This window comes from Eupeodes corollae, chromosome 1, assembly GCF_945859685.1.
Source record: "Eupeodes corollae chromosome 1, idEupCoro1.1, whole genome shotgun sequence".
NCBI lineage: Eukaryota > Metazoa > Arthropoda > Insecta > Diptera > Syrphidae > Eupeodes > Eupeodes corollae.
In genome coordinates this window covers 88,426,017-88,451,951 of record NC_079147.1, presented here as the reverse complement: position 1 = coordinate 88,451,951, position 25,935 = coordinate 88,426,017, and the positions used below count along the sequence as shown (strand labels likewise).

The 25,935-nt window shown below is 36.1% G+C and overlaps 3 protein-coding genes across 3 annotated transcripts in view; 2 read left to right on the top strand and 1 right to left on the bottom strand.

Annotated features, from left to right (window-relative positions):
* Positions 1-25,935, top strand: part of LOC129943505 (NADPH-dependent diflavin oxidoreductase 1) — an 80,610-nt gene that overhangs the window by 35,987 nt on the left and 18,688 nt on the right. The gene's annotated exons all lie outside the window — the stretch shown is intronic.
* LOC129943503 (ankyrin-3-like) lies at positions 4,806-8,554 on the top strand. The gene is made up of 2 exons (XM_056053004.1): positions 4,806-7,185; positions 7,243-8,554. The coding sequence occupies exons 1-2, from the start codon at positions 4,806-4,808 to the stop codon at positions 8,421-8,423; spliced, it is 3,561 nt and encodes a 1,186-aa protein (XP_055908979.1). The 3' UTR covers positions 8,424-8,554.
* LOC129943510 (trafficking protein particle complex subunit 1) overlaps positions 19,618-25,935 on the bottom strand; it is a 145,877-nt gene continuing 139,559 nt past the window's right edge. The window contains exons 2-4 of the mRNA XM_056053013.1: positions 20,116-20,299; positions 19,903-20,045; positions 19,618-19,841 (exon numbers count right to left, since the gene is read on the bottom strand). Of these exons, the coding sequence (XP_055908988.1) occupies positions 19,646-19,841; positions 19,903-20,045; positions 20,116-20,214 (438 nt within the window). The 5' untranslated portion in view covers positions 20,215-20,299 and the 3' untranslated portion in view covers positions 19,618-19,645. The remainder of the gene's footprint in view (positions 19,842-19,902; positions 20,046-20,115; positions 20,300-25,935) is intronic.

The following is a 25,935-nucleotide window of genomic DNA, read 5'->3' as shown; positions in this document are numbered from 1 at the left end:
ATATCACTACTGATGAAACAAATGCAGAAGTGAATCTACAAGAGCTTTAACATAAAACTGCTTTATCTATAATTCAATCAAGCGAAGAAATACATTTCAATCCTTCTGCTCCCCTTAAACTTATCTGTAAGTGTGGTTTCGAAGATTCTTCGGGTCATAGCAACAATAAACAAAGACTTTCGGATTCAAATTTAACAGATGAGTTTTTGTTCATCAACGCCTTTGTCCCTCTTGATCAATGCATATCACAACAGGAATGAGGTTCGTAAATTTTACGAAAAGGTAAAAAAAACCTCCCAAGGGCACCAGCCACGAACCGAAGCCTGGAAAAACGATCAGGGGAACATCGTAGTAGAAGCGCAGTCGTTGCTGAGAAGATCACTTCTTCAAATTATATAACGGCGATGACGAACCGAATTCCGCTGTAAGGGAGATAGAACCACTCAACATCGGCGACGCAGATCAACAATTCCGCCTACCCGACCTTGACGAAGTGAAGATAGCTATATCTAAACTTAAGTCAAACAAAGCTGCTGGAGCTGACGGCATCACTTCCGAACTATTCAAAGCATCAGGCGATGACTTGGTACGGAGCATGCACCAACTCATCTGCAAAATATGGTCGGAAGAAAGGATGCCCGATGAGTGGAATCTCAGCATAGTGTGCCCGATACATAAGAAAGGAGACCCTCTAAACTGCGCCAACTACAGAGGCATCAGTCTCCTTAACATTGCGTATAAGATCCTCTCTGCCGTATTATGTGAACGTCTGAAGCCGTTCGTCAACAACCTGATAGGTCCTTATTAGTGTGGCTTCAGACCAGGAAAGTGCACTATCGACCGAATATTCAGACTACGGCGGATCTTGGAAAAAACCCAGGACCTTCACTTCACTTTACCTCTTTATCGATTTTAAAGCCGCGTATGACAGCATCTATAGGGAGAAGCTCTACAGAGCAATGTTTAGTTTTGGCATCCCTGTCAAACTTATCCGTTTGTGCAGAATGACGATGGAGAGTGCACGCTGCTCTATCAAGATCGGAAAAGATCTTACCGATTCATTTGATGTCAAAAAAGGTTTTGGGCAAGACGATGCACTGTCATGCGACTTCTTCAACATCGTTCTGGAAAGATTTTTGCAAAACTCAACCGGCACAATCTTCCAAAGGTCCATCCAATTACTCGGGTACGCAGATGATATTGACATAATTGGAAGATCAAAGCGTGATGTCAGTGGAGCGTTTTTGAGCATTGCGACGGAAGCGAAGAAGATGGGTTTAGTGGTCAATGAGGGCAAGACCATCATCAAAAAATTACACTGAATAACGACGTCTTGGACAAAACGTCACCATGGACAGCTATAACTTTGAGGTAGTTTGTCTACCTAGGCACCGCTATTAATACAGACAACGACACCAGCGCTAAATCAAACAAGGAATAACTCTTGCAAATCGCTGGTTCTCTGGACTTAGAATGCAATTGAAAAATAAAGTCCTCTCTCGAGCATCTAAAATCACCATCTATAAGACACTCATCATCCTGGTTCTCATTTATGGCGCTAAGGCCTGGACCCTGTCAAAGAAAGATGAGAGCGTCTTAGGATGCTTCGAGAGAAAAATTCTTTGGGTGATTTTCGGTCCCGTACGCATAGATGGAGAATGGAGGAGAAGATATAACGACGAACTGTACGGGCTCTACAGCGACACTTACCTAGTTAGCAGAATTAAAGTCCAACGGCTTAGATGACTACGGCATGTAGAGCGAATGGATATCAACCGCCCGTCCAGCCCGGAAGGTCTTCGAATCCAATCCTGAGGGACGGCGGCGCAGTAGAGGAAGACCGCGACTTAGCTGGCGCACTCAGGTGGGTAAAGACCTTAAATAACTAGGGACCGAGCTGGCTGGGGACGCATGTTGGTTGAGGCCTAGGTCCGCCCGGACTATAGCGCCACCTTAGTAAGTAAGTAAGCTATTATATATGTACACCCGAATTTGTAGAAGATTGACTTAACAACAGTAGTAAACAAAATATCCTTAAAAGTTACCTAACTTTTGTATAATCATCCATATGTATGTTGTTTTAGTTATAATTAAAAATACTCCCTCCCTTAATATAACACATTTAAAATGTTTATTTTTGTTTTTATTTTCAGGAAAAAACTAAAATAAATTATACGCGTGAGGATAATAATTTGTGTGGAGTTTAGCCTTACCTTCTTTAACCCAAGGAATCTTAATAAAATAAAACAAAATGTGTCAGGAAACTATTGCCCAGATCGAACAGATCATTCAACATGGCAACATAGACAATCTTAAAAATCTAATAACACAAATTCAGGAAAACAAAATCAATATCAATTCTTGTCTAGAAAGTCCTAATTTAATAATTTCAGCTTGTAAAAGTAATAAAGCTGACATTTTAAAGTATCTTTTGGCAAATCACGGAGAAGTTCTAAATCAAATAAACGGACAAAATAACTTTCCCTTACCAAATGATATTGATAAATATCAACATAATGCATTTTATTATGCTATTCGATCAGGCAATAGTGAGCTTCTTAAAACTCTGATCACAGACTGGCCTGATCCAATTTTATCTAACAATAATTCTGAAATGTTAGAAGATATTCTTTCGAAAGCCTACGAAGAAATCAAACTCAAAAACATTCTACTCTCAGATGATATTCAAGTTTTCGTTGAAAGTCAAATGATTGACTTAAACTTTTTGTCAAACAAAACACAAATGCCCCCCAAACGAGGAGCATCCCAATCGCCCATGGATAATATAAAAGAACGCATTAATTTCACAATAGAATTAATAACTTTGCTAAGTGACGAATTTGCATCTGATGAACACGAAATAAATGATCGATTTTTTTTTCTAGCCAAATGTACAGCACAAAATATTTACGTGTTGAAACGTCAATTAAAATCAACTTATAAAATTTTACCTTGGGAAGAAATTGAATTTTGTTTAATATGTTTTATTTGTTCACATAAGACCCAACATGAAATTAATTTATTCTATCATTCTACACTGAACAAAACTAAAATACTAAAGTATTTGAACTTGTTTGCTGAGAAACTAAACGAAGTTATGAATACTCACCTGAATACCATAAAAATCGGAAAAATTGCTGAGCTACCTAAATTAAGTCGTGACAAGGTGATTGCTGATATTTTACTGGTTTCTCCTCAATTCAAAGAACTATACAATGATCATCAACAAATAAGGGACATTCATTCTCTTACAAAAATAAGTAAATACATCAAATTATCCATAAATGTTAATCCCAAAGATAGAGAGGGTCAACTAGTTATAACAAGAGTCCTTCAAGCATTCGGCGAATATTTCAAAAACTCTTTGGAGTCACCTAAGTTATCCGATGCTTCAAATGTTTATTTATTCAAATCGCTTTCAAATGATACGAAACAAATTATAACTAAGTTAAGAAATTCCTTAAACCATGCTTTTTCGCTATCTCAAAGAAAAAATATCGAAAATAATAATGATGTTAACTTTTTTATTGGAATTCAAGAGGATTTTAAGAAACTTCGTGGTCTCATTGCCGATGTTCTTCGCAAACAAAAAAAAAACTCATTAAATGTGCTATTAAAAGAGTTGATTGTAACAAATTTCTCGGAAACAACAAAAGAAGTGTGGAGAATTGTGGGACGTTGCTTTGATTTGAATGACATTGACGTCAATACTTTCAAAAGTGATAATCATATAAAAATTCAAAAACTCATTACTAGTCTTCGAGACATAATAAATTTGCCAACAAACCAGGAAATCGAAATGTTTAAAAAAATAGATGATCTAATTAAGATTGTGAAAGAAGACAGTGATAAAAGCCAAGAAGTTTACCACACAACTTTTATTTCGTTTAAAATGATTTTGTTGTACGGTGATATTGATTATCATAAATTATTTTCTGTTAAAGAATTTGAAAGATTAATAAATATTATAATAGATAACATTACACCAAATTTCGAAGAAGATTTTAAATTTAAATCAATTGCGCTTTATGCAAACAAAATATGTAACAGTTGCATATCAAGAATTCAAAACGATACACAAATGATTAAGAATATATACACCATTCAAAGCGATATAAATTTCGTTGCAAGTTTTGGAAAAAATGATGTAAAATGCATAAAAGAATTAAATCAAAAGATAAATTTGCAAATTCCGGCAATCAGAAGAAAAGAAAACCAACAAAATAAATTTTATTCAGACAATAAAACATACAATGAAGAACTGAAACACAAACTACATCAATTGAAATGTGAGTTGGATAAAGGCTTGGCTGCAAATACGAAAAATATAACCGAAATTTATTCGTCTTATAAATGCAATACAAATTTACAAGCAATAGTTGAGCTGTTACTTTTAGATATTCTCACTATCTTAGGAGTTTCAAGGACATGTTTATTGCAAAATAATTTCCTTTCTTTCGATGAATGTTCACCTTTGTTAACTGGAAAAAATTTGCGCAATCATTTGGCACATGATAATATTTTAGTGGATTTATTACTAACAGATCCTTCGTTATCAATTATTTTAAATGCCAATAAATTAGTAACTGAAAACTTAATTGCAGATAAAAAAATAATTGGAAAGTTATTGCAGGAGGATTTGGCTAAAGTTAAATATAACTTTAACTGGGGTCTCATGATAATAGAAAGCCAAAAGAGAATGTTGGAGAACTTGCTAAATGGGAATTTCGATGAATTTATATGTTGTTTGGAAAATGGCGCTGACATTTTTGCCAGATGTCGTAATATGAGGACTACGCTGCACTATGCTGCACTATGCTGCCATAGGTGGAAATCTTGAGATTGTGGAATATTTATGCAAACAAAATGTACCATCTGATGCCAGAGATAATTATTGTAAAACTGCTTTCCATCTTGCTGCAGAATATGGTAGAACAAGTATTGTCGAGTTCTTTTTAAGTAATCATTTGAATTTTATCGATCAGCAAACAGAATTCAAAGAAACTTCGTTACATTTAGCAGCTGGAAATGGCCATGCTGATACTGTGGAATGTTTACTTAAACATAAAGCGAGCACAAGAATATTAAATTGTGCCGACTTAGTAGCTTTGCAGAAAGCAGTTATTGGTGGCCACAAGAGTGCCATGGAACTCTTGCTAGGAAAAGAAGATAATTTTGACGTAATAGATAGCTTAAACTTACTTCATTTAGCTTCAAAATCACGCAATCCTGACGTGGTATTTTATTTAGTTGGGAAGAATGCTAAAGTTAATTCAAATGGCTATGTGAATGGAGAAACAGCGTTACATTTGGCAGCACAATGTGGTCACTTGGCCATTGTTAATATTTTAATTGAAAACAAAGCAAACGTTAATTCTGTAAATAATAGAGGTTACACTGCTCTACATTATGCTGCAGAAAACGGTAATGATAAGATTTTTAAAGCTCTCCTTAAGCATGGCGCTGACATAAATGCTGTGGAAATTAATAAATTTACACCTTTGCACTGTGCAGTCGAAAATAAACACAAAAAAGTCGTAGACACTTGTTTAAAAAACGGCGCTAACGTAGATTTAAAAACACAAAAACTCCTAACTCCACTCCATATTGCAGTTTTTCGGGGGAACTTAAAAGTAATAAATGCTCTTATAAAATCCGGGGTTCAACTAAACTGTAAGGACATTGACGGTAATACACCATTACACTGTGCCGCAATGAAATCTTGTTTAACCAAAGAAATAGCTGAGACTTTATTAAATAAAGGAGCACTGATCAATGTCAGGAATAGTTCCAATTTGACACCCCTTCATTTAGCGTGTATGGTAGGTAATATTGATCTAATAGAATTATTGGCAACAAGTGGAGCTGCGGTGGACGCAGCTGATAACGATAATGAAACACCAATGCATAAAGCCGCATTTAAAGGTAAAATCGATGCAATAAAAGTTTTGGTAAGAAATAAAGCTAATGTCAACGTCAAAAACAAGCAAGGTATAACTCCACTATTTTTAGCTGCTTCAAATGATCATTGCGATATAATGGAATACCTTTTTGAAAATAATGCCAAAGAAAATAAATGCAGTAAACCCGATTTTATATCAATAAATTCAGCAATAATTAACGGTCATGTTGACGTTGTTAAACTATTACTACAACATAGATCAAAAATTAATGACAGAGGCATGAATGAAGGTTCTACTTTATTTATTGGCGTAGAAAAAGGAGACATTGACATTTTTAAGATTTTAATTGAAAATGGGGCAAATGTTAATCCGAAAGGTATGGGCGATAAGTCACCATTATGTAATGCCGTACATCTTAATCGCAAGGAAATTGTTAAACTTCTTGTGTCCAACGGAGCGAATGTTGATGGTGAGATTGGTGAACCACTCTATACGGCAATTTTTGATGGTCATATTGATATTTTTGAATATTTGTTGAGTAAAAATGCTCGCATTACTTCTCAAATATGTGGAAAACATGCATTGCATTTAGCGGTATGTAGAGGTCATAAGAGCATAGTAAGTACTTTAATTCGACATGGCACAGATGTAAATTTTTGTGATTTGAATAATCCAGACAAAAACAAAAGATTTTCACCCTTACATGTAGCAGTAGCAATGAACCTTAACGAAATCACAGAAATACTGTTAGAGCATGGAGCTAACATTAATGAGAATAGTTGCGATGGGACTCCTTTACACATTGCTGTTTTTAATAACAATTTTGATGTTGTAAAATTGATGGTAAAAAGTGGGAGAGCAAAAATAAATATGAAAACAAAGGATGATTACACAATATTGCATATTGCAGCAGAGAATGGTAATTTGGAAATGGTAAAATATCTCATTGCCAATGGTAGTAGCATTGATGCTAGAACTTCAAAGACGGGTTTAAAAGCCATACATTGTGCTGCGCAACACGGCTTCGTAGATATTGTAGCGCTTTTGCATAAAACTGGCTCAAGTGTTAATGAAATCAACTTTATCAACCAGACCCCATTACACTTAGCTTCAATGTTTGGACATGTCAAAGTTGTTGAATATTTAATTGCAAATAAAGCTTGTATCGATGCACGAGCTTTTTTAGACACAACTCCATTATCCATTGCTGTTCAAAAAGGTCACATAAATATTGCTGAATTACTTTTGAAAAATGGAGCTATGTACAATGCCATGGTTGCAGGTAAAATGCAATTATTAAATCCAGGAGTGGAAACTACTTTATCTAAATTTCTTACAGCAACTGACAACTTATTTAAAGGTGTGAAGATAAATAATCGAAGTTTTGTAGAAAACGCTTTAAAAGATGGCGCATTCATCAACTCAAAAAATTACAAGGGTTATACTCCTTTATGTTATGCATCACGCAAAGGATTTATTGATATTGTTAGAATCTTACTAAAAAACAAAGCAAATCCAAATGCGCTCGACTTGAATGGATTGACTTCATTGCATTATGCCCTTAAACTGTCTCATATTGATGTAGTTAAAGTACTATTAGAGAACGGTGCATCATACGATCCTTTAAAAGATAAACACATAACTTCGAAAAATTTAATTGAACATAAAGATATTGTTGATTTATTGTTATTAAACCAGACTACACCACAAAATCCACACACAAACCAAACGCATGTAGAAAATAAAGTAAGCTTTTTAAAGCCACATTCAAGCCAAAATGCAATCATAACCTTAACTCATCCAGCACAAAAAAAAATTATACAATATGTAGCAAATTATGAAGACATAAAAAAAGCAATTACTAATGATAATCTGGAGATATTAAAAGAATTAATGGCAAAAAAATTATATGATATTGAAGTTGAACCTGACGGTAAAACGCTTTTACACTTTGCTGTTCATAGTCAAAAAATAAATATTGTAAAATTTCTACTTGCAAATGGATTCGATGTTAATAAATCAACAAACAAAGGGAATACCCCATTACACATTGCTGTTCTCAAGAATAATAAAGAAATTGTTAAAATTTTACTACAAAACACAAAAAGTAGCGAGCTCAAAGAGTTTATAAATGCTAAAACCACGATAAGTGGCGCTACAGCTCTTCATGTAGCAGTATCAAAGAAAGGTTCGCTGGATATTGTCAAATTATTGCTCAAAAATGGTGCTGCTTATGATGCAACTAATAATAAAAATGAATCGCCATTGGAATTATCAATTGATCCTGATGTCAAATCAGTTCTAAAGCTAATTCATGATTTGAATATCTATGTCAAAAGTGGTAGTTTAGAAGCCATACATATCCTAAAGACATTGAAGTATACATTATTTTCAATTGCAATGAATGCTCGGAATGACCAAGGTTTTACATTATTAAAAATTGCTTCTCTTCAGATGAATAAAACAATTTATGATCTGTTGATTCAAATATCACAAATTCGAGATTCAAAACAACTGTGAGACTAAATAATTGGTTGTTAAATACAAGTTTAATTTTAATGTACATGTAATAAATAAATTGTGTATTTGCAGACTTTATATCAACTTGAATTTAAAATAAATGTTTATTATACTGCAGTTATATGTTAAAATTTTATTTTATTTTTATAATTTGGAAACTTATAGCTCATTTTATAATTTATTAGCAGACCCGACCACGCGTTGCTGTGGCTGAGTAATTAAGGAAGGAGGTTAGGTTAGGTTAGGTTAGGTTATAGCGGCTGTCCAAGATGGAAACGGACACACTTAGGCCAGTTTAATGGCCCATTGTGATACCACATGAATCTTGAGGCTTCCTCCTAAGCTCAATGGAACCAGTTAGAGTCTCTTACGAAACGTGAGAGGCTGATTATCCCGATATGATTTAGATCGTTTAGATCGTTAAAGAAGAATTCTCCTAGGTAATTCTTGCGTTTTCGAGCTAGAGCAGGGCATGTGCAGAGAAGATGAAGAACCGTTTCTTCCTCTTCCTCGTCCATACAGAATCTGCAAAAGTCATTTGAGAATACGCCTAGTCTCGTGGCGTGCTTTCCTATTAGACAGTGTCCGGTTATGACACCTATTATCGAGCTTATATGCGATCTGCTTAGAGAGAGCAAGCACCTTGAACGTTTTAATCCAGTGTTGGCCAGATGTTTTTTGTGGCTTGTTAGTCCACCTGGTGCCTGCCCTCCTCGCAGCGTCTTGCATTAGTAGCAGTTTACAAGTAGCGATTGGTATGCCAGTACTTGCCAAACGTGGTAGGATGGGCTGTACTGTACCGTTCCTGGCGTGTTCATCTGCCTTACAGTTACCTGGAATGTCTCTATGGCCCGGCACCCAGCATAGGTGAATATTAAACTGCTGCGCCATCTCCATTAGAGATGATCGACAGTTATGGACTGTTATAGAGTTTGTAGAGACAGAGTCCAGAGATTTTATAACGGCCTGGCTGTCGGAGAAAATACGGATATCGGATGTTGATATCACGTTTTCTTTGAGCCAAGACAAGACTTCCTTAATCGCCAAAAGTTCCGCGTGGAACACGCTACAATGATTGGGAAGGCGGAATGAGAGACTTAATTTCGGTCGTTCAGAGTACACACCACCACCAACCCCTTCTTTGGTTTTAGCCATCTGTGTAAAAGTGGATTGACACATCCTCTAAGAATGTCCTATCCTCCCAAAAAGATCTGGTAGGTATAGAAATCTGGAAATTCCTGTCGAATTGTAGTTGGGGTATGGTGTAGTCTGTGTGCTTTGGAATTGATTCTAAGTACCTTAGAATTACGGAGTGGCCAATGTTGTTGTTAGTCCACTGCGACGAAGCATTGAGGCGAATAGCGGAGCTTGCAGCTATTTGTTTGCTAAATATGTCAAGAGGTGTAAGGTAGAGCAAGGTGTCCAGTGCTGCAGACGGGGTCGTGCGAAGCGATACGCTTATACTTAGGCAGGCTGAACGTTGGACTTTATTTAGCTTATCCCTGTTTATACCTTTCTCTAAAGCAGTCCACCATACTGCCACACCGAATGTTCAAATCGGTCTGATTACCGATGTGTATAGCCAATGCGTGATTCTGGGCTGTAAACACCATTTATTACCAATAGCTTTTTTGCAAGAAAAGAGAGCTACAGTAGCTTTTTTGACTCTTTCCTGTACGTTGCGTTTCCAATTTAGTTTTTTGTCTAAGACAAGACCTAGGTATTTAGCCTCGTCTGAGAATTTTAATTGGATTCCTTTAATATAAGGATGGTTGACAAATGGAATTTTGTATCTCCTCGAAAATAAGACCAGATCAGTTTTGTGCGGGTTAACACCCAGTCCACACCGATCAGCCCAAAGTATTAGTCTGTCTAAGGCATTTTGTAAGAGTTCTTTTAGGATATTAAGATGCTTTCCTGAAACTGCTATAGCAACGTCGTCCGCATAAGCTATCACTCTGAAACCCTCCGCATCCAGACTAGTTAGGATTTCATTTACCACTAGGTTCCAGAGGAGAGGGGATAGAACACCACCTTGCGGTGTCCCTCTACTAACGAATCGTCTACTAGAAAAGTTGCCCAGTTTTGAGTTAATTATTCTGCTAGTAAGCATTAAATTAATTAACTCCCGAAGCGAACTCTCTACATTTAGAGATGTCAGTGCAGATGTGATTGCAGATGTGTCCACGTTGTTAAAGGCACCTTCGATGTCAAGGAAAGCAACCAAAGTGAACTCTTTATGATGGAGGGAATTATCGATGGTGCGTACTAAAGTGTGTAACGCTGTTTCCACCGATTTACCCTTACAGTAGGCATGTTGAGACGAAGACAGAAGTCTTGTATCGATAAGTGCCCTTAAATGGATATCAATCAATCTTTCCAGGGTCTTAAGAAGGAATGATGATAGACTTATAGGTCGTAGATTAGGATTGACTTGGGAGCATTTACCTGCTTTAGGTATAAAAACAACTTTAACTTCTCTCCATGCCGAGGGAACATGGACCAGGTAAAGACAGCTGGTAAAAATTGCCTCAAGGATTGGTGCAATTATATCAGAAGCCTTAAGGAAGGAATTAATAGACAAAATTGAACACTAATTTACATAACATCTTTAATTTTATTTTATTAATAAACTAGCGGACCCGACAGACGTTGTCCTGTCTACACGTTTTTAATTTGAAAATTTCAAACTTTTTTTTAATAAGCTAAAACATTCGGGACCATTTTGATGAAAATTATTATTCAAATGTTATGACAATATCTAACATCATTACATGTAAATTTATTACAATTAGACTAATCGATAGCGTGTGAGTATGTGTAATAAAATCTTCAACTTGTTTTAATTAAAGGTAAAAAAGCTTACACTCAAACTATTTTATTTAAAAAACATATATATTTTTATTTACAAAAACTTAATTTATCGTAATGCCATTGGATGTACAATATTTTTGGTTAAACCCTGAGGTGTATACATAAATAAATTCCATGGTTTTCTAACTCCTGAACACGCAACATATAATTGGCCGTGAGAAAAACATGGGTTTTCTAAATCTAAGCCACAAATTGTCATTGTTTGGCCTTGTGACTTATTTATAGTCATAGCATATGCCAAGCGGATTGGAAATTGTAAACGTTTGAATGGTATAGGCTAATCTGAAGGAATCATTGGGATCCGTGGTAAAAGTATAACTTCACCTTGAAATTTTCCACTCAAAATAGTGGCTTCAAGAATGTTGCCCATGATTTTTTTTACAACTAATCGCGTGCCATTACACAATTTTAGGGCATTTAAATTTCGAAGCAAAATTATAGGTGAGCCAATTTTCAGTCGCAAATTATGTGGTGGCATTCCTGGTAAATCTAGTGAATTTAGAAACTCTACAGGATAGTTGACAACTTCGTCAGGATCAACAACAGTGTCAATCGATTTAAATGTAATTCCATCACCAGGGAATGACTGTTGTAAACGGTGATTTTTTAAGAGCTTGAGAACTTTAAAAAAAAAAGCATAAAATTTGCAAAATCTCATCGATTCTTTATTTGAAACGTTAGATTGGTCCATGACATTTACTTTTTGAAGATAATTTCATTTAAATGTTGACCGCGGCTGCGTCTTAGGTGGTCCATTCGGAAAGTCCAATTTTGGGTAACTTTTTCGAGCATTTCGGCCGGAATAGCCCGAATTTCTTCGGAAATGTTGTCTTCCAAAGCTGGAATAGCTGCTGGCTTATTTGTGTAGACTTTAGACTTGACGTAGCCCCACAAAAAATAGTCTAAAGGCGTCAAATCGCATGATCTTGGTGGCCAACTTACCGGTCCATTCCTTGAGATGAATTGTTCTCCGAAGTTTTCCCTCAAAATGGCCATAGAATCGCGAGCTGTGTGGCATGTAGCGCCATCTTGTTGAAACCACATGTCAACCAAGTTCAGTTCTTCCATTTTTGGCAACAAAAAGTTTGTTAGCATTGAACGATAGCGATCGCCATTCACCGTAACGTTGCGTCCAACAGCATCTTTGAAAAAATATGGTCCAATGATTCCACCAGCGTACAAACCACACCAAACAGTGCATTTTTCGGAATGCATGGGCAGTTCTTAAACGGCTTTTGATTGCTCTTCACTCCAAATGTGGCAATTTTGCTTGTAGCCATTCAACCTCAAATGAACCTCATCGCTGAACAAAATTTGTCGAGAAACACATTTCGAACCGAACACTGATTTTGGTAATAAAATTTAATGATTTGCAAGCATTGCTCGTTAGTAAGTCTATTCATGATGAAATGTCAAAGCATACTGAGCATCTTTCTCTTTGACACCATGTCTGAAATCCCGCGTGATCTGTCAAATACTAATGCATAAAAATCCTAACCTCAAAAAAATCACCCTTTATTTTAAAATTGATAGCGTCAACATCTAAATTTTTTGCGGCTAAGCCATTCATAATTAGTATAATTATGTCTTAAATCTGGAAAGATACTTGTTATTAACTCCACCATGTTGCAAAAATTCTCTGGAAGTCAAATATATTGTGTATCTTCATACAATTGAATTTTACCGTTGCCAATGTCTAACAATTGTTCAGAGAATCCTGACGCTAATGGATCATTTTGAAGTCGAACGCGCATAATAATAGTAAGGCATAATTTAGTGACACTTGGCCATAGATAGGATTCTTTCAAACATGCGTTTATTTCATCTGCATATGTCGCGCGTGGAATGACTGGTAATGTTTGTCTGAAATCACCAGACAGCAGCAGTAGAGCACCACCGAAAAGCCAAGCATTATTTTTTATATCTTTCAGGGACCTGTCGAGAGCTTCAAGCGAATGCTTGTGGGCCATTGTACATTCATCCCAGATAATAATTTTACATTTTCTCAAAACTTCAGCCATGCCTGAATGCTTCTTTATGTTACACATTGCTTCGGGATTTGTATGAAGGTTCAAAGGTAATTTAAGTGCTGAATGCGCAGTCCGTCCACCATCAAGTAACGTTGCTGCAATGCCTGATGAAGCAATGGCCAATGCAATATGATTTTGAGATCGAATCCGCGCAAGTATCAGTGCGATAAGAAATGTTTTACCAGTGCCACCTGGAGTGTCTAAAAAAAAGAATCCACCTTGTTGTGCTGTAATTGAAACGTTAATTTGATCATATACATTTCGTTGTTCAGCAGAAAGCAATTGTTCATTTTCCGCAACAAAAGTAGCCAAAGAAGTCTTATCGAACTGGTGTTCACGTTGAACATCGCTGTTGATGATGTCTACTGCTGGGCGATTCGGCGCTGGCATTCCAAAATGGATAAGCGGCATGTTTGAAATAAGAATACAAATATCCTCAATCATTATTAATGACTCGTTGTATATTTCGGCGGAGAATTCAATATTAAGATTTTGATTAGTAATTCTAGTCCGATGCAAAATTCAGACGGAAAAGACGGTGTCAATATTATTGAAAATAATTGACGAATTTGTTGTGGAGATGAGCTCAGTGCTGCATCTGCAAGTGTGAGGTGAGATCCCAATGGTTATCATCCTCCAATAAATGTAACTCACGACACGCATCGAAGAAAGAGTCGTATGAAGTACCATTGACTTTTTGCAAATATTGGAAGGACGTCGGTCCAGGGACGTTAACCAGTAATAAACGCAAAAAAAACATTCGCGTTGCTTAGGATGAACTGTATATAATCGACATAAAGTTTTTTTCATAAATATATCAGCGAATCCTGGTACTGGAATGCCTCGTTTCCGCAATTTCCCAATTCTTATATTTTTTAATCCATGTAAAAAATTTGGGAACATCAGTGTACATCAACGTCCTTGCGAATTGACCAACAGCATCTTGTCGACTACAAAGGTTAAAAAATTGAGTAAGAGTGGTTTTTGGAGCCGTCAAAGCCTGTTGTAGTGCAGTTTCTTCGGTAAAATAAACACGCTGTCCGTTTTCAAGATGCACAGCCAAATGTATAACAGCAGAATCCCTTTCATGTATAGGGAACGTAAAAATGCGCCAAATAGCTTCGTTGCCACTTATGTATCGACCCATTTGATAACGTGTTATTTCGGCATTGTCGTTAACATTTTGAACAGCAAATATAGCTTTATCACTACCCTTGTGAACATACTTACAAATGTATTTGATAGACTTCATCGAACTGCATAGTTCAACGTTTATGTGCGCTTTGTAGGTTTTGCACAGCAATGGCGAATATGGAGCTACCCAGCGATTATACCATTATTGTCTACGTCTCTACGTCGATAAGATGGATAACCGTCCAACTTTTGATTTCTTCCCAGTTGAGATTACACGTAAATGTGATAAAAAGATCTGGATTATCGTCAAAAAAACATTGTCCAGCGGACAAAATTGTGAATCTAAACCATTCTTAGATCCCCTTGAACACACACAAAAAATTTCATCAAAATCGGTCCAGTCGTTTAAGAGAAGTTTAGTGACATACACACTCACAAAAGAATTATATATATTAAGATTTAATTAATTATATATAATTATATTTAATTAAACGATTTATTTCATTTTGAATTAATGTGTCTTTACCGAGCAGCTGATTCTGAAACGTCAAAATCATTCTCCACTTAATTTGTAGCCGCATTTTTTACACTACGTCGGAGGGGAAATTTCAACTACTTTTGTAGTTAGATCTAGTCAATCAGAATCCTTTGACTATGTAGCCACTAGTTTTGTGAATGCGAACATCGAAAAATCAAAATCAAAATTTTACACATCATAAAACCCATCTACCACATAGCAGCTAGTATTCTCCAAGAACTCCATTATCTACAACGACATTAAAAAAAAAAACAACGAATCAAAAACTAACTAAACGTATTCCATCCGCCATCGGTACAATTCTTAAAGAATCAAGGCTTAACAATCTGCCAACCAAAAGTGAACGATTCATAGCCCCACGCTACCCGCCATGGTTCATCAATCCTGAATCGCTGATATTAGTTCTATCAAAACATACAAAATTAAAATCAGCAAACAGCACATATCACCAACTTTATTTATCTGACTTAGGATCTGACGGATAGAGATTTATCTTCACCGATGGCTCTAAAACTCCGGACACCACATCTTATGCGGTGACTGATGAAAACGGATCAACCATAAGCATTGGAATTCTCCCAGATTTTGCCTCGGTCTTTACAGCAGAAGCATTTGCCATACTTCAAGCTTATAAAGCTGCAGTCAATCTTCTTGAAAAATGCATTATATTCTCCGACAGCATCTTAGTAATCAATGCAATTAACAACGCAAACAACAACACCGATATCATATCAGTAATTAGCTATCAACTCATAAAATTGAAAAACATTAAACTAATGTGGAATTCCAGGCCATGTTGGAATACTCGGAAACGAATATGCCGACATTGCAGCGAACTCAGCCAAAAACGCACCTGTACTCACCTTTACCATTTTCCCCAAATCCGATCTACTCAAGCATTTTGGAAAGATATCTTATGCAAAAAATAGTCACGACTGGAGCCTATATCAGCATCACTAAGCCGATATACCCTAATACCTGTTCGAAACAAAAAATAACCAACTTCGCTAGATTTCGACTTGGACACAATACTGCTTCCCACCAACATCTCCTCAACAAAAACGTTCCACCAACCAACTCTAAAACATATTTTGGTCCATTGTCTCTTGACGCAGAAATCTTCAAAAATCCTAGCTTAACAAATACAGTGGTGGACACTAATTTAGCACATTAAAAAGAGTACAAGTATTTTTCTACTTTCAATTCTTTATTACTTTCAAGTAACGGTTCATTTTTATGTTGTTACTATGACTACCTTATATGGTAATCAAAATGTGTAAATTATTGAAAAGTAAAATACCGTTTTGCGAAAAATTAAGAATTTTTGTGATTTGCGGTGCTTAGCTGGACATAAATTTAGCACGTTTTGCAATCAAAGAGTATTTTTAATTTTTTGTTTTAAGAAAATAATAATTTTTGAAGTAATTAAATATTCCTTTTATGAAATATATTAAAAAAAAATAATTAGTCATGGCAAAAGGAAAATGGTGCCCAAAGGAAAAAAGAAGTAAAAAGTGCGGACGGTAACAGACATTTCTAAGTTGTTTGAATGCTAAAGGAAGCTGGTTTATAATGCCCTTCGTCATTTCAAAAAGTTTGGAGTGATTAAAAACGTTAAACAAAACCCACGGGCCAGAAAGCCAACTACAAAGAAAATAGAATTATTTATGGGTTATCGACCAAGGAAAAGGATCCGTTTAAGACCTCCAGTGCTATTCGAAGCGAACTTTCAACGAACTATGGAGTAAATGTTTCTTCAAGGACCATAAGACGCCGATTAAAGGAAAACAATCTACCTGGGTGCGTTGCTCAGAGAAAACCGCTTGTATCAAAAAACAATCTGAAATCTAGGTTACAGTTTGCCAAAGCTCACCTTGACAAATCAATTAGTTTTTGGAAAAACGTGTTCTAGAGCGATGAATCCAAATTCTGCCGGTTCGGATCGGATGGGAAAAAATATGTATGGCGTCCAAAAAACAGAGAATATCATCCATGGTACACGATTAACACGGTGGAGGCAACGTTATGGTCTGGGCTGCTTTTTCATGGCACGCCGGCCGTTGGCCCCATCTTAAAAGGTGACACCAAAATGGACCAGAGATATCCTGTTGGATCATATGATACCCTACAAAAAAAAAAATCAAATGGGGTGGCGCAACAGTCCGTTGTGAACCAGGGCCTAGTGGCTTCCAACTCTCAACCATTCCTGTCTGCGAGTACTGTTGTCAGGAATGGAAGGGACCTACAATTTTAGGCCGAATCCGAACGGCTGGTTTGAGAAATCACTTTTTCATGACAAGAACTACTCTTGAAGGATTTGTCAATTCCTCGCAAGAGGCAGTACCCGCGAAAATTATTTTTTTTAAATTAAGGTGGTACAGGCAGGGATTGAACCCAAGAACCCTTGCATGACAGTCCAACGCACTAACCATCATGCTACGGGTACTACTATGATACCCTACGCAGAAGACAATTTGCCGTTATTATGGCGCTTCATGCACGACAACGACCCTAAACACACTTAAGTTAGTGTAGTGTGCCTTAGAGGTGAATAAAATCGACTCTTTGAAGTGGCCAGCACAATCACCCGATCTTAACCCGATCGAGAATTTGTGGAATGATGTTAAACATCACATTGAGCAAAAAAAACAACCAATTTAACACAATTGTTTCAGGAGATTCAAAATGCTTGATATGCAATTCCAAAGTCACGATGTGAGGCTTTGGTTGAAAGTTTGCCAAAAAGAATTGCTTCTGTACTGCAAAATAAAATGTTCCCTACCAAACACTAAGAAACACTTAGAATTGATAACGGTAAGTAAAATTTTATCCAGAAACTGTTGAATGTGCTAAATTCGTGTCCAGGCGAAAAATTGATTTTTCTACATTCCATACTTTTTCTTTCTTACCGATGTTAAATATATTTGATGAAGTACTATGAAAAAATAGTGCGATGTGTACGTAATGTAAATAAAATATATTTAATTTCATAATAAGAAAACAAATTGAAAATTAAATAGTTTTTATTTTCTTTAACAAGTGTGCTAAATTCTTCTCTACCACTGTATAAATTATATTATTGAGTTTCGCAAAAAATCCAAAATTGTAACTTGAATTTTCAAGCAATTAAGCCAATAGGTTCTGCAGATAGACTTGTTAAATTTTATATTAGCTTGTAATTTTAATAGTTTGTTAATAAATAATAATGTATTTCTGGCCGATTCACAAAAAGGTTAAGAGCTTTCAATAATCCATACATTTTCGAGTTTTGGTATTTTTAAAGAACAAAACAACAGGAAATCACTAGAAATATTACAAAAACATGCCTTTGCATAACCAGAGCAAAGTTATTAAAAAACTTATGTAAGTGTGCCATATTAAGATTTTTCTAGGAGGATAGGCGACACAAAAAATTATAGGTTTTAGAGAAATAGCCTCGATTCCCAAGTTCACAGATAGAAACTTTCTTGACAATGTAAGATATGGCATGATCTACCTTGGGACCGAATTAGATGGAGAAGTATATTAGATGATGCCTTAGTTTACACAGGACTGTAACACCACCTTAAGTAAGTATGTAAGATGAAACTCACGAGTCGGGAATATCTAAGGGAACCGCTGCAAGAGTCTTTGGATCCATTAGCAAACTCTTAATACCAACTGCACACACATTCCACCAACTTTCCCAGGCAGAAGTAAACGTCATATGGAAATGCCTAGAATATAAACTCGGAAGATACTAGACAAACCAAAATATTGGCACTTAGCCAAGCCTAATTAAAAGCCCTCAAATTAGATTTCTTAACAACTCAGAACTGGTATGGTATGCTCAATGAGCTAAGAAAACAACAGCTATTTCTCACTTCATTGAGTACCGGGGCTCTTTAAGAGTACAAGAGATTGATGTAGCAAAATCTATAGCATCGGCACAACTTTTTCGAGGCCAAGGTCTTATTTTTGCACATGAAAAAATTTAAAAACAGCCCCAAATAAGAAGAGCTGGTTAGATGATCAAAAATTTAAAAATAAACTCCTCACATTAAGACAGAATTACTTAAACCATAAAAGATTTCTATCCTTTCTCATTCTAAGTAGGGAGAATCTAAGATTAATAAAAAGTATTATTATACTTCTAACTGGCCACTGCAAGTTGAATAGACATCTTAACATCCAAGGATTGGAGACTGCTTTCTAAAGGTTCTACAATAAGTACGAAGACGCACCTGAACATACTCGTATATTATTTAGATATGTATATTACTATCATTCACAAAAGACAAAGATATCCTCTCTTCAAATACTTAAGTTCCTTAAAGAGGCAGTAATTTGGAAGGCATACTGTGGGGTGAATATGTTCTCATCTAGGTCGCAGTTCATCAGTACCCTATTAACCTATTAATTCATTTCTTTCATGAATTTTTAACGTTAATTTTTTGTTTCAATAAGAAAGTCATCTTTCATTCGGCACCAATTTTAAAATTAAACTTCATGAGTCAAATGGTGATCCGATAAATACACCCATTCTACTGGAAACACCGATTGTCATCCCATTTATACTTTTTATCTCTTGCAGTGATAAAGATTTCATTCCGCGATTTGATAAATAAAAGAATGATACTTAATTAATTGATAGAAAATAATATTGACTATATATTTCTTATACCATAGATTGCAGATTGTTTAATAAAATCATCTAATTTTGTTTGAAACAAATCAGACGTAACAGGAGTACCAGGCGACCATAAAGGATCTCTTACCACAAACTCAACCCAAATCTTGCTGTACAGTTGTTGCAATAGCTCTTTAACATTCATAGCAGCTACATCAGTATTAAGCACGAATCTAGTAAGATAAAAACAAATAAAATAACACAATAACAAAATTAGATTATTCTTAAACTCACTTCAATCCCGAAGGTGTTTCTAAATAATGCAGAGCATACTTGTTTGTCTTATAAAACAGAAATCCCTCTTTTGGATCGTGGGGTGATATTTTATTAACAAAGGATTTTATTGAAAATAACATTCCGTATGTGAGTTTGGCTTCCTAATTTAAAAATTATAAGAAAATTTAAACAAATTATGGTTTATAGATTATTAGAATTGTTTTCATCTACTTCTTCTCGGGTGATGCCAGACTTTTTTAATCGATTCCATTCACCGTAATAGAGTAATGTTCCATATTTGTCAAATATGTACAAGTTATAGATTGTCATTATTGGAATGTTTATAAATTAGATTTCAATTATTGGAATTTTAGCTTTAAAATAAGAAAAACAATAACTATTTAGGTTGTTTTCAATTTTTAGAAGAGTTTTTTTTGTATGGCATTGTAAATCTGACAAATGTCAAAAACCGTAACAACTGACAGCTAATGAAGTTTGATACGTTTAGAATTTTTGGCTTGTTTATATTTCGAAGATCTCAAAGATTTCCGTATTCTCATACAAATTTTTCAATTTTGTTGTGAGAAATCTGAGAACAGATTGTAATGATTCGATTTATCATGATTTCTTTGTCACCCAATTAAAAAAGGACGACAGAAAATACAAAGCTAATTTGATTACCAATTGAGAATGAATAGTGAATTGTGTTCGTATTATTAGATTCTCAGTCCCTAGCAAGATGTCTCCAGTTTCGCGCTCCAAGTTGGTTGAGGTCACTTTCCACTTGTGTGCACCACCTGATTCTCGGTCTTCCTCCAGTGCGCTGTCCTGAGGGTGTGGATTCGAAGACTTTCCAGGCCGGAGCATTGGTTTCTATGCGCTCTACGTAACCCAGCCATCTTTGCCGTTGGACTTCCAGCCTTCTGGCTAACTCTACGTCCCCATACAGCCCGTGCAGCTCGTCTTCTCCTTCACTCCCCGTCAGTGCATACAGGAACCGTAGATCACGCGAAGAACTTTTCTTTCGAAACGACCCAAGGTACTTTCTTACTCTTTTATCAAAGTCTTTGCTTCTGCACGGGGATGATAAGGACACTTTGGTCGCTCGAGAGAGAGCTTTACTACTCAATTACTTTCTTAGTCCAAAGAAACAGCGGTTATTCTGCGTTTGATCTCAGCGCTGGTGTTGTTTTTTGCGTTTACAGCGGAGCCTAGATAGACAAAGTATTTGACTACCTCAAAGTTACGTCCGTCGATGATGACATTTTGACCAAGACGTCGGTGTTGTATGTCCTTTCTTGACGACAGCATGTACTTTGTTTTGCCCTCATTAACCGTTAAACCCATTTTTTCCCGCTCTGCCTCATTACTCACAAAAGCCCCATTGACATCACGCTGAGTTCTTCCGATTATGTCAATGTTATCAAAATATGCTAGTAATTGGACAGACTTTTGAAAGATAGTTCCTCTAGTGTTGAAGTGTGAGCTCTGCACTATTCTTTAAAGAGTAGAGTGAATTCTCCACAAACGGACGAGTTTGGCAGGGATTCCAAAACTAAACATGGCTCTATACAGCTCGTCGTGTCATATGCGGCCTTGAAATCGATGAAAAGATGGTGTTTGTCAATTTGGTGTCCTTGGACTTTTTCCAGGATCAGCCGTTATGTGAAAATTTGATCAACTGTGGATTTTTCTGGCCTAAAACCACACTGATAGGGAGCTATCAGGTTGTTGACGATGAGCTTTAGACGTTCACACATTACGACAGAGAAGATTTTATAGGCGATGTTAAGTAGACTGATTCCTCTATAGCTGGTGCAGTTTAGAGGGTCTCCTTTTTTCAGTATCGGGCAAACAATACTGAGGTTCCATTCATCAGGCATGCTTTCTTCCGACCATATCTTACAGATAAGTTGGAGCATGCTCCTAACCAACTTATCTCCAGCTGCTTTAAAGAGCTTGACATTGAAGCCATCCGCTCCAGCGGCTTTATCCCGTCTAAGTCGGGAGGACGGGATTGTTGGCTTTCTTTGTCTACATTGAATGGATCATCCTGCTTGACAGCGGAATTTGGTTCGTCGTCGCCGTTATACAGTCTGCAGAAGTGGTCCTTCTATATCTTCAGCATTGACTGCGTTTAAACCTCTCAACATATTCGATCGCACGCTTCTCATGCCCTCACTTTTTCCATCTGGGAAGTCGGTGTTCCTCTCGCCTCTTCTGCTCATAGAGCTCATGAGCAGCTCTCGTCTTTTTATGCAGCGCCGCTTTGCGTGCCTGTTGTTTGGCTGCATTTGCTTGCCGATATTTCTCATCAATTATTATTGGTGGCTGCTTGAAATCCAGCACATCAGAGGTGGCTTCTCTGATTGCATCTTGGCAATGTTGCGACTGGTTTTCGATACATTGTGTTGGCGGCAGAGGATGCTGGAAGCATGTCTGGCGTCGATCGCAATATGGTCAATCTGGTTGAAGCTAGATTGATCTGGAGAACTACAAGTTCCTTTGTGGATGTTGAGGTGTGGAAAACGCGTACTGCCTACCATGACGTTTCGCCCCGCAGCAAAATCTATGAGCCTGAATCCATTGTCAGAAGTGTTGTCGTGCAGGCTGTTCTTCCCGATTATTGCACCAAAGATGTCTTCCCTTCCTAGCTTGGCATTAAAATCGCCCAGGACAATTTTAATATCGTAGCTAGGACACTGCTCACATTTTTTGTCTAAAAGCTTGAAGAACATATCTTTGGTGTGTTCGTATTTCTCTTCTGTGGGGGCGTGCGCGCATATCAGGCTAATGTTGCCGAATTTAGCCTTGATGCCTATGGTCATGAGGGGCTCATTGATGCACCTATAGCTCAAGACTTCTTGCCTTAGTCTGGCTCCAATGACTAAGCCGCATCCAAATAATAGCTGTTGGTTTTCGTTTTAGCAGTTACCATATTAAATATCGCAGTTTTTCATCCTCTTTTTGTCCGGCCCATTCCTTCGTATTTCCTGGATGGCGGTGATGTCTGTGATAGCAGTCTAGGGCCTTCGCTAATTCTTCGGCTGCACGTGGTCTGTTAAGGGACCTAACATTTCACGTGCATATCCGAAGTTCGTTGTCCTTAATTTGTTTGTGTAGGTTGTCAACACTAAATCTGTCCGTATCCGAGGCTTGTTGGTGCTTTGCAACTGTGAGGCTTTTACGTGTCCAGGAAGTCACCCCGACGGCACAACCCCCAACATGGAGGGCCAGATCCTAAGTATAACTCCAAGGATGGGAGCCGTATAAAACCGCTCCCTATATACTTGGGCTCCGTATAAGTCGAAGAAGCCCTATAAGGTGTTCACTAAGTAGTTCAACCTTACTGGAACTGTAGACGCCACCGTTGATTCCCTCTCGGGAATTTCTCCGTTGCCGTCTGGATAAGGAGAGGTGCCTTAGTTGAAACACCTCTCCCCCATCTCTCGTTTGCTGCCCCCAACAACTTTGCACTGGGGCTGGAAGCAATCTCCAGTTGAGGTACTAGGCACCCGATGTTCACCACGGGGAGGTGAGAGTAGGAGTTGCTAGACAGAGGTGGGTTTTTTGAAAAACCAGAGGACGCTTGTGTCCTCTTGAATTTACATGTCTACCATTTCAACATCGTAAGGAATTAGATTCTCCTGCCCTTTTAAAAATCTGGCCGAATATTAGGGATTTGAAAATAATGCGATTTTCTAATAGTATATAATTGATTAAAAAAATTAATTTTCGCGGGTACTGCCTCATGCGAGGAATTGACAAATCCTTCAAGAGCAATTTTTGTCATTAAAAAGTGCTTTCTCAAATTAGCCGTTCGGATTCGGCCTAAAATTGTAGGTTTGTTTTCCCACAATTAAGAAAAAGTGAGTACCCAGATATTTTCCATCTTTCTGTCTGTCTGTCCTGGCCTATAGCCGAAACAATACTTTCATCGATTGACTTCAAATTTGGAAGTTAAGGTTTTGAGTCGATTCGAGTGATGTTTTTTTTTCATTTTCTTAAGACCAAAAATAACAGTAGGTAACATTCAATTTTTTTAGTCAAAAATCGAAAATTCGAATTCTTTTAAGATCTTAAATATTAAAGAAATCTCTCAATTTTTGATGTTAATTTGCTTTAGATGCTTGAGAATTGATATTTAAACATGAATTTCAAGAATATAAATGTCCCAAAAGCAACAAAAGTGACAATTTCGTTAAACTTATGACTAATTGAAAAACAAAATGACTTTGTATATATATTTGAATAGTACTGTCGTGGAACACAAAATTTTGTTACAGAAGGCGAGGCATGGGGGCGCTGCCTGTACGATAATTAAGTGTGGAATCTAAGAGAGGCTGTAAATATAAAATATTGAAATAAAGAAATAAAATAAATTACTCAAATGTAAACAAAAATCAGTAGTTGCCAATGTAAAAAAGTAAGTATTAAGAAGGGTAGGTTGTTATGTATTAAGCAGAATTGTAAGGACTTAAGCCGTTTCGTGATTGCAGTTAAGCCATGACTCAAGCTAGAACTAAATGGTCAATTCAAAGGTTCAACGCGTTGACTCTCTGAAAAAAAAATCTAAATTTTCTGTGTAAACGCACCGTCATAGTTCACAGTGTCAATACTTAAAATAGTGACTATCACAAAATTTGACTTAATAATATTTCATATTATTTTTATTTTGTTTTTATATTAGGATGTGAAAGAATGTTAAAATTGGTACAATGTAAGCATATAACATAATTATTGTGTAGTTTTTAATTGTAGGTCTACAAACGACGTCAATTTAACGACAAAGAGTCCACGCGCTAACCGTTTACGTTAACCTTCTAATAGTAGTTTCAGAACTTTTTCTTTGATATTTTACAGTGCGAAACAACTGTGTTCAAATTGAAAAAATTGACAATTTATGCATATATACCTATTTGGAAACATATTTTTCGATATTTATCCCTTTGGAAGCAGATAGGTCCAGAGTTTTAATAGGTACATTAATAAGTACGATTGTATCTGTTTAGGTTGGCAGGTTGTTTCGTAGAAAAAATGTAAGGAAGTTTCTAGGGAATAATTTTGTTAAATTAATTTATTAAACCAAAAAAGTAACAAAATTACTTTAAGAACTTACGATCCTCCTCACCCTCATTTTGGTTGTTTCAAAAAACCTACAATTGGCTAAAGATAGTGTAATCTGTAATAGCGTTCTTAGAAAAAGGGGAATTATACAAAAATCCTTTTTAAGTAAAAAATTTTGAAATTCATGTCTCCTTTTAGACTTAACTTGATTTAATGAAAAAAAATGATAGTTAAATTCAAAATTAACATTTTCTCCAAAATTGAAATACAATTTTTATTTATTTCAATTTTTCATTATTTTACATTATTGTACAATATGTAAATTGAAATGAAATATTATCGTTTAAACAGTTTTTTTTTAAATGGGTTTGTATGCTTTGTCAGGTGTAATTAATTATTTAAGTAATCACGTTACAAAAAATTTCATTCTAATTTAAGGGAATTTAATTTAGGAATTATAATCAACAAACCTTAACATTGAAGAAATGCACTCCAAAGTTCTAATTAAAATTAACTTAATTTTTATATCTAACTAAATCTTTGTCAATTTTAATTTTCACCTCAATTATTATTGATTTATTTGTATGGTGCAAACATCACATCAACTAAAAAGAGTTTCAAGTGACCATAAAAGCTGTTATTCGAATATAAACATATTTTCAATAAAAAAATGCTGGAATGCGACCCACACTGATAACTTCCCATTCCGATTAATTATTCTAAAAAATTTAAACATTACCAGATGTTAAAAACATTATTTTTCGTTGCATACAATTATTTTGGAGATATTTTTGTTCGTAAAATATTCAAGGGGAGAAATACTTTGTTTTAGTTTTTTCACAAAAAAATTTACTAATTTGGTATCACTTTACAATGTATAATATAAAATTTAACTCAAGCCACTAGCTTCATTGGTTCACCTTTTTTTTGAATTGCTATGGTAAAAAAAGCACCCACTCAATTTGTTTGAGACTCCTTTTTGCA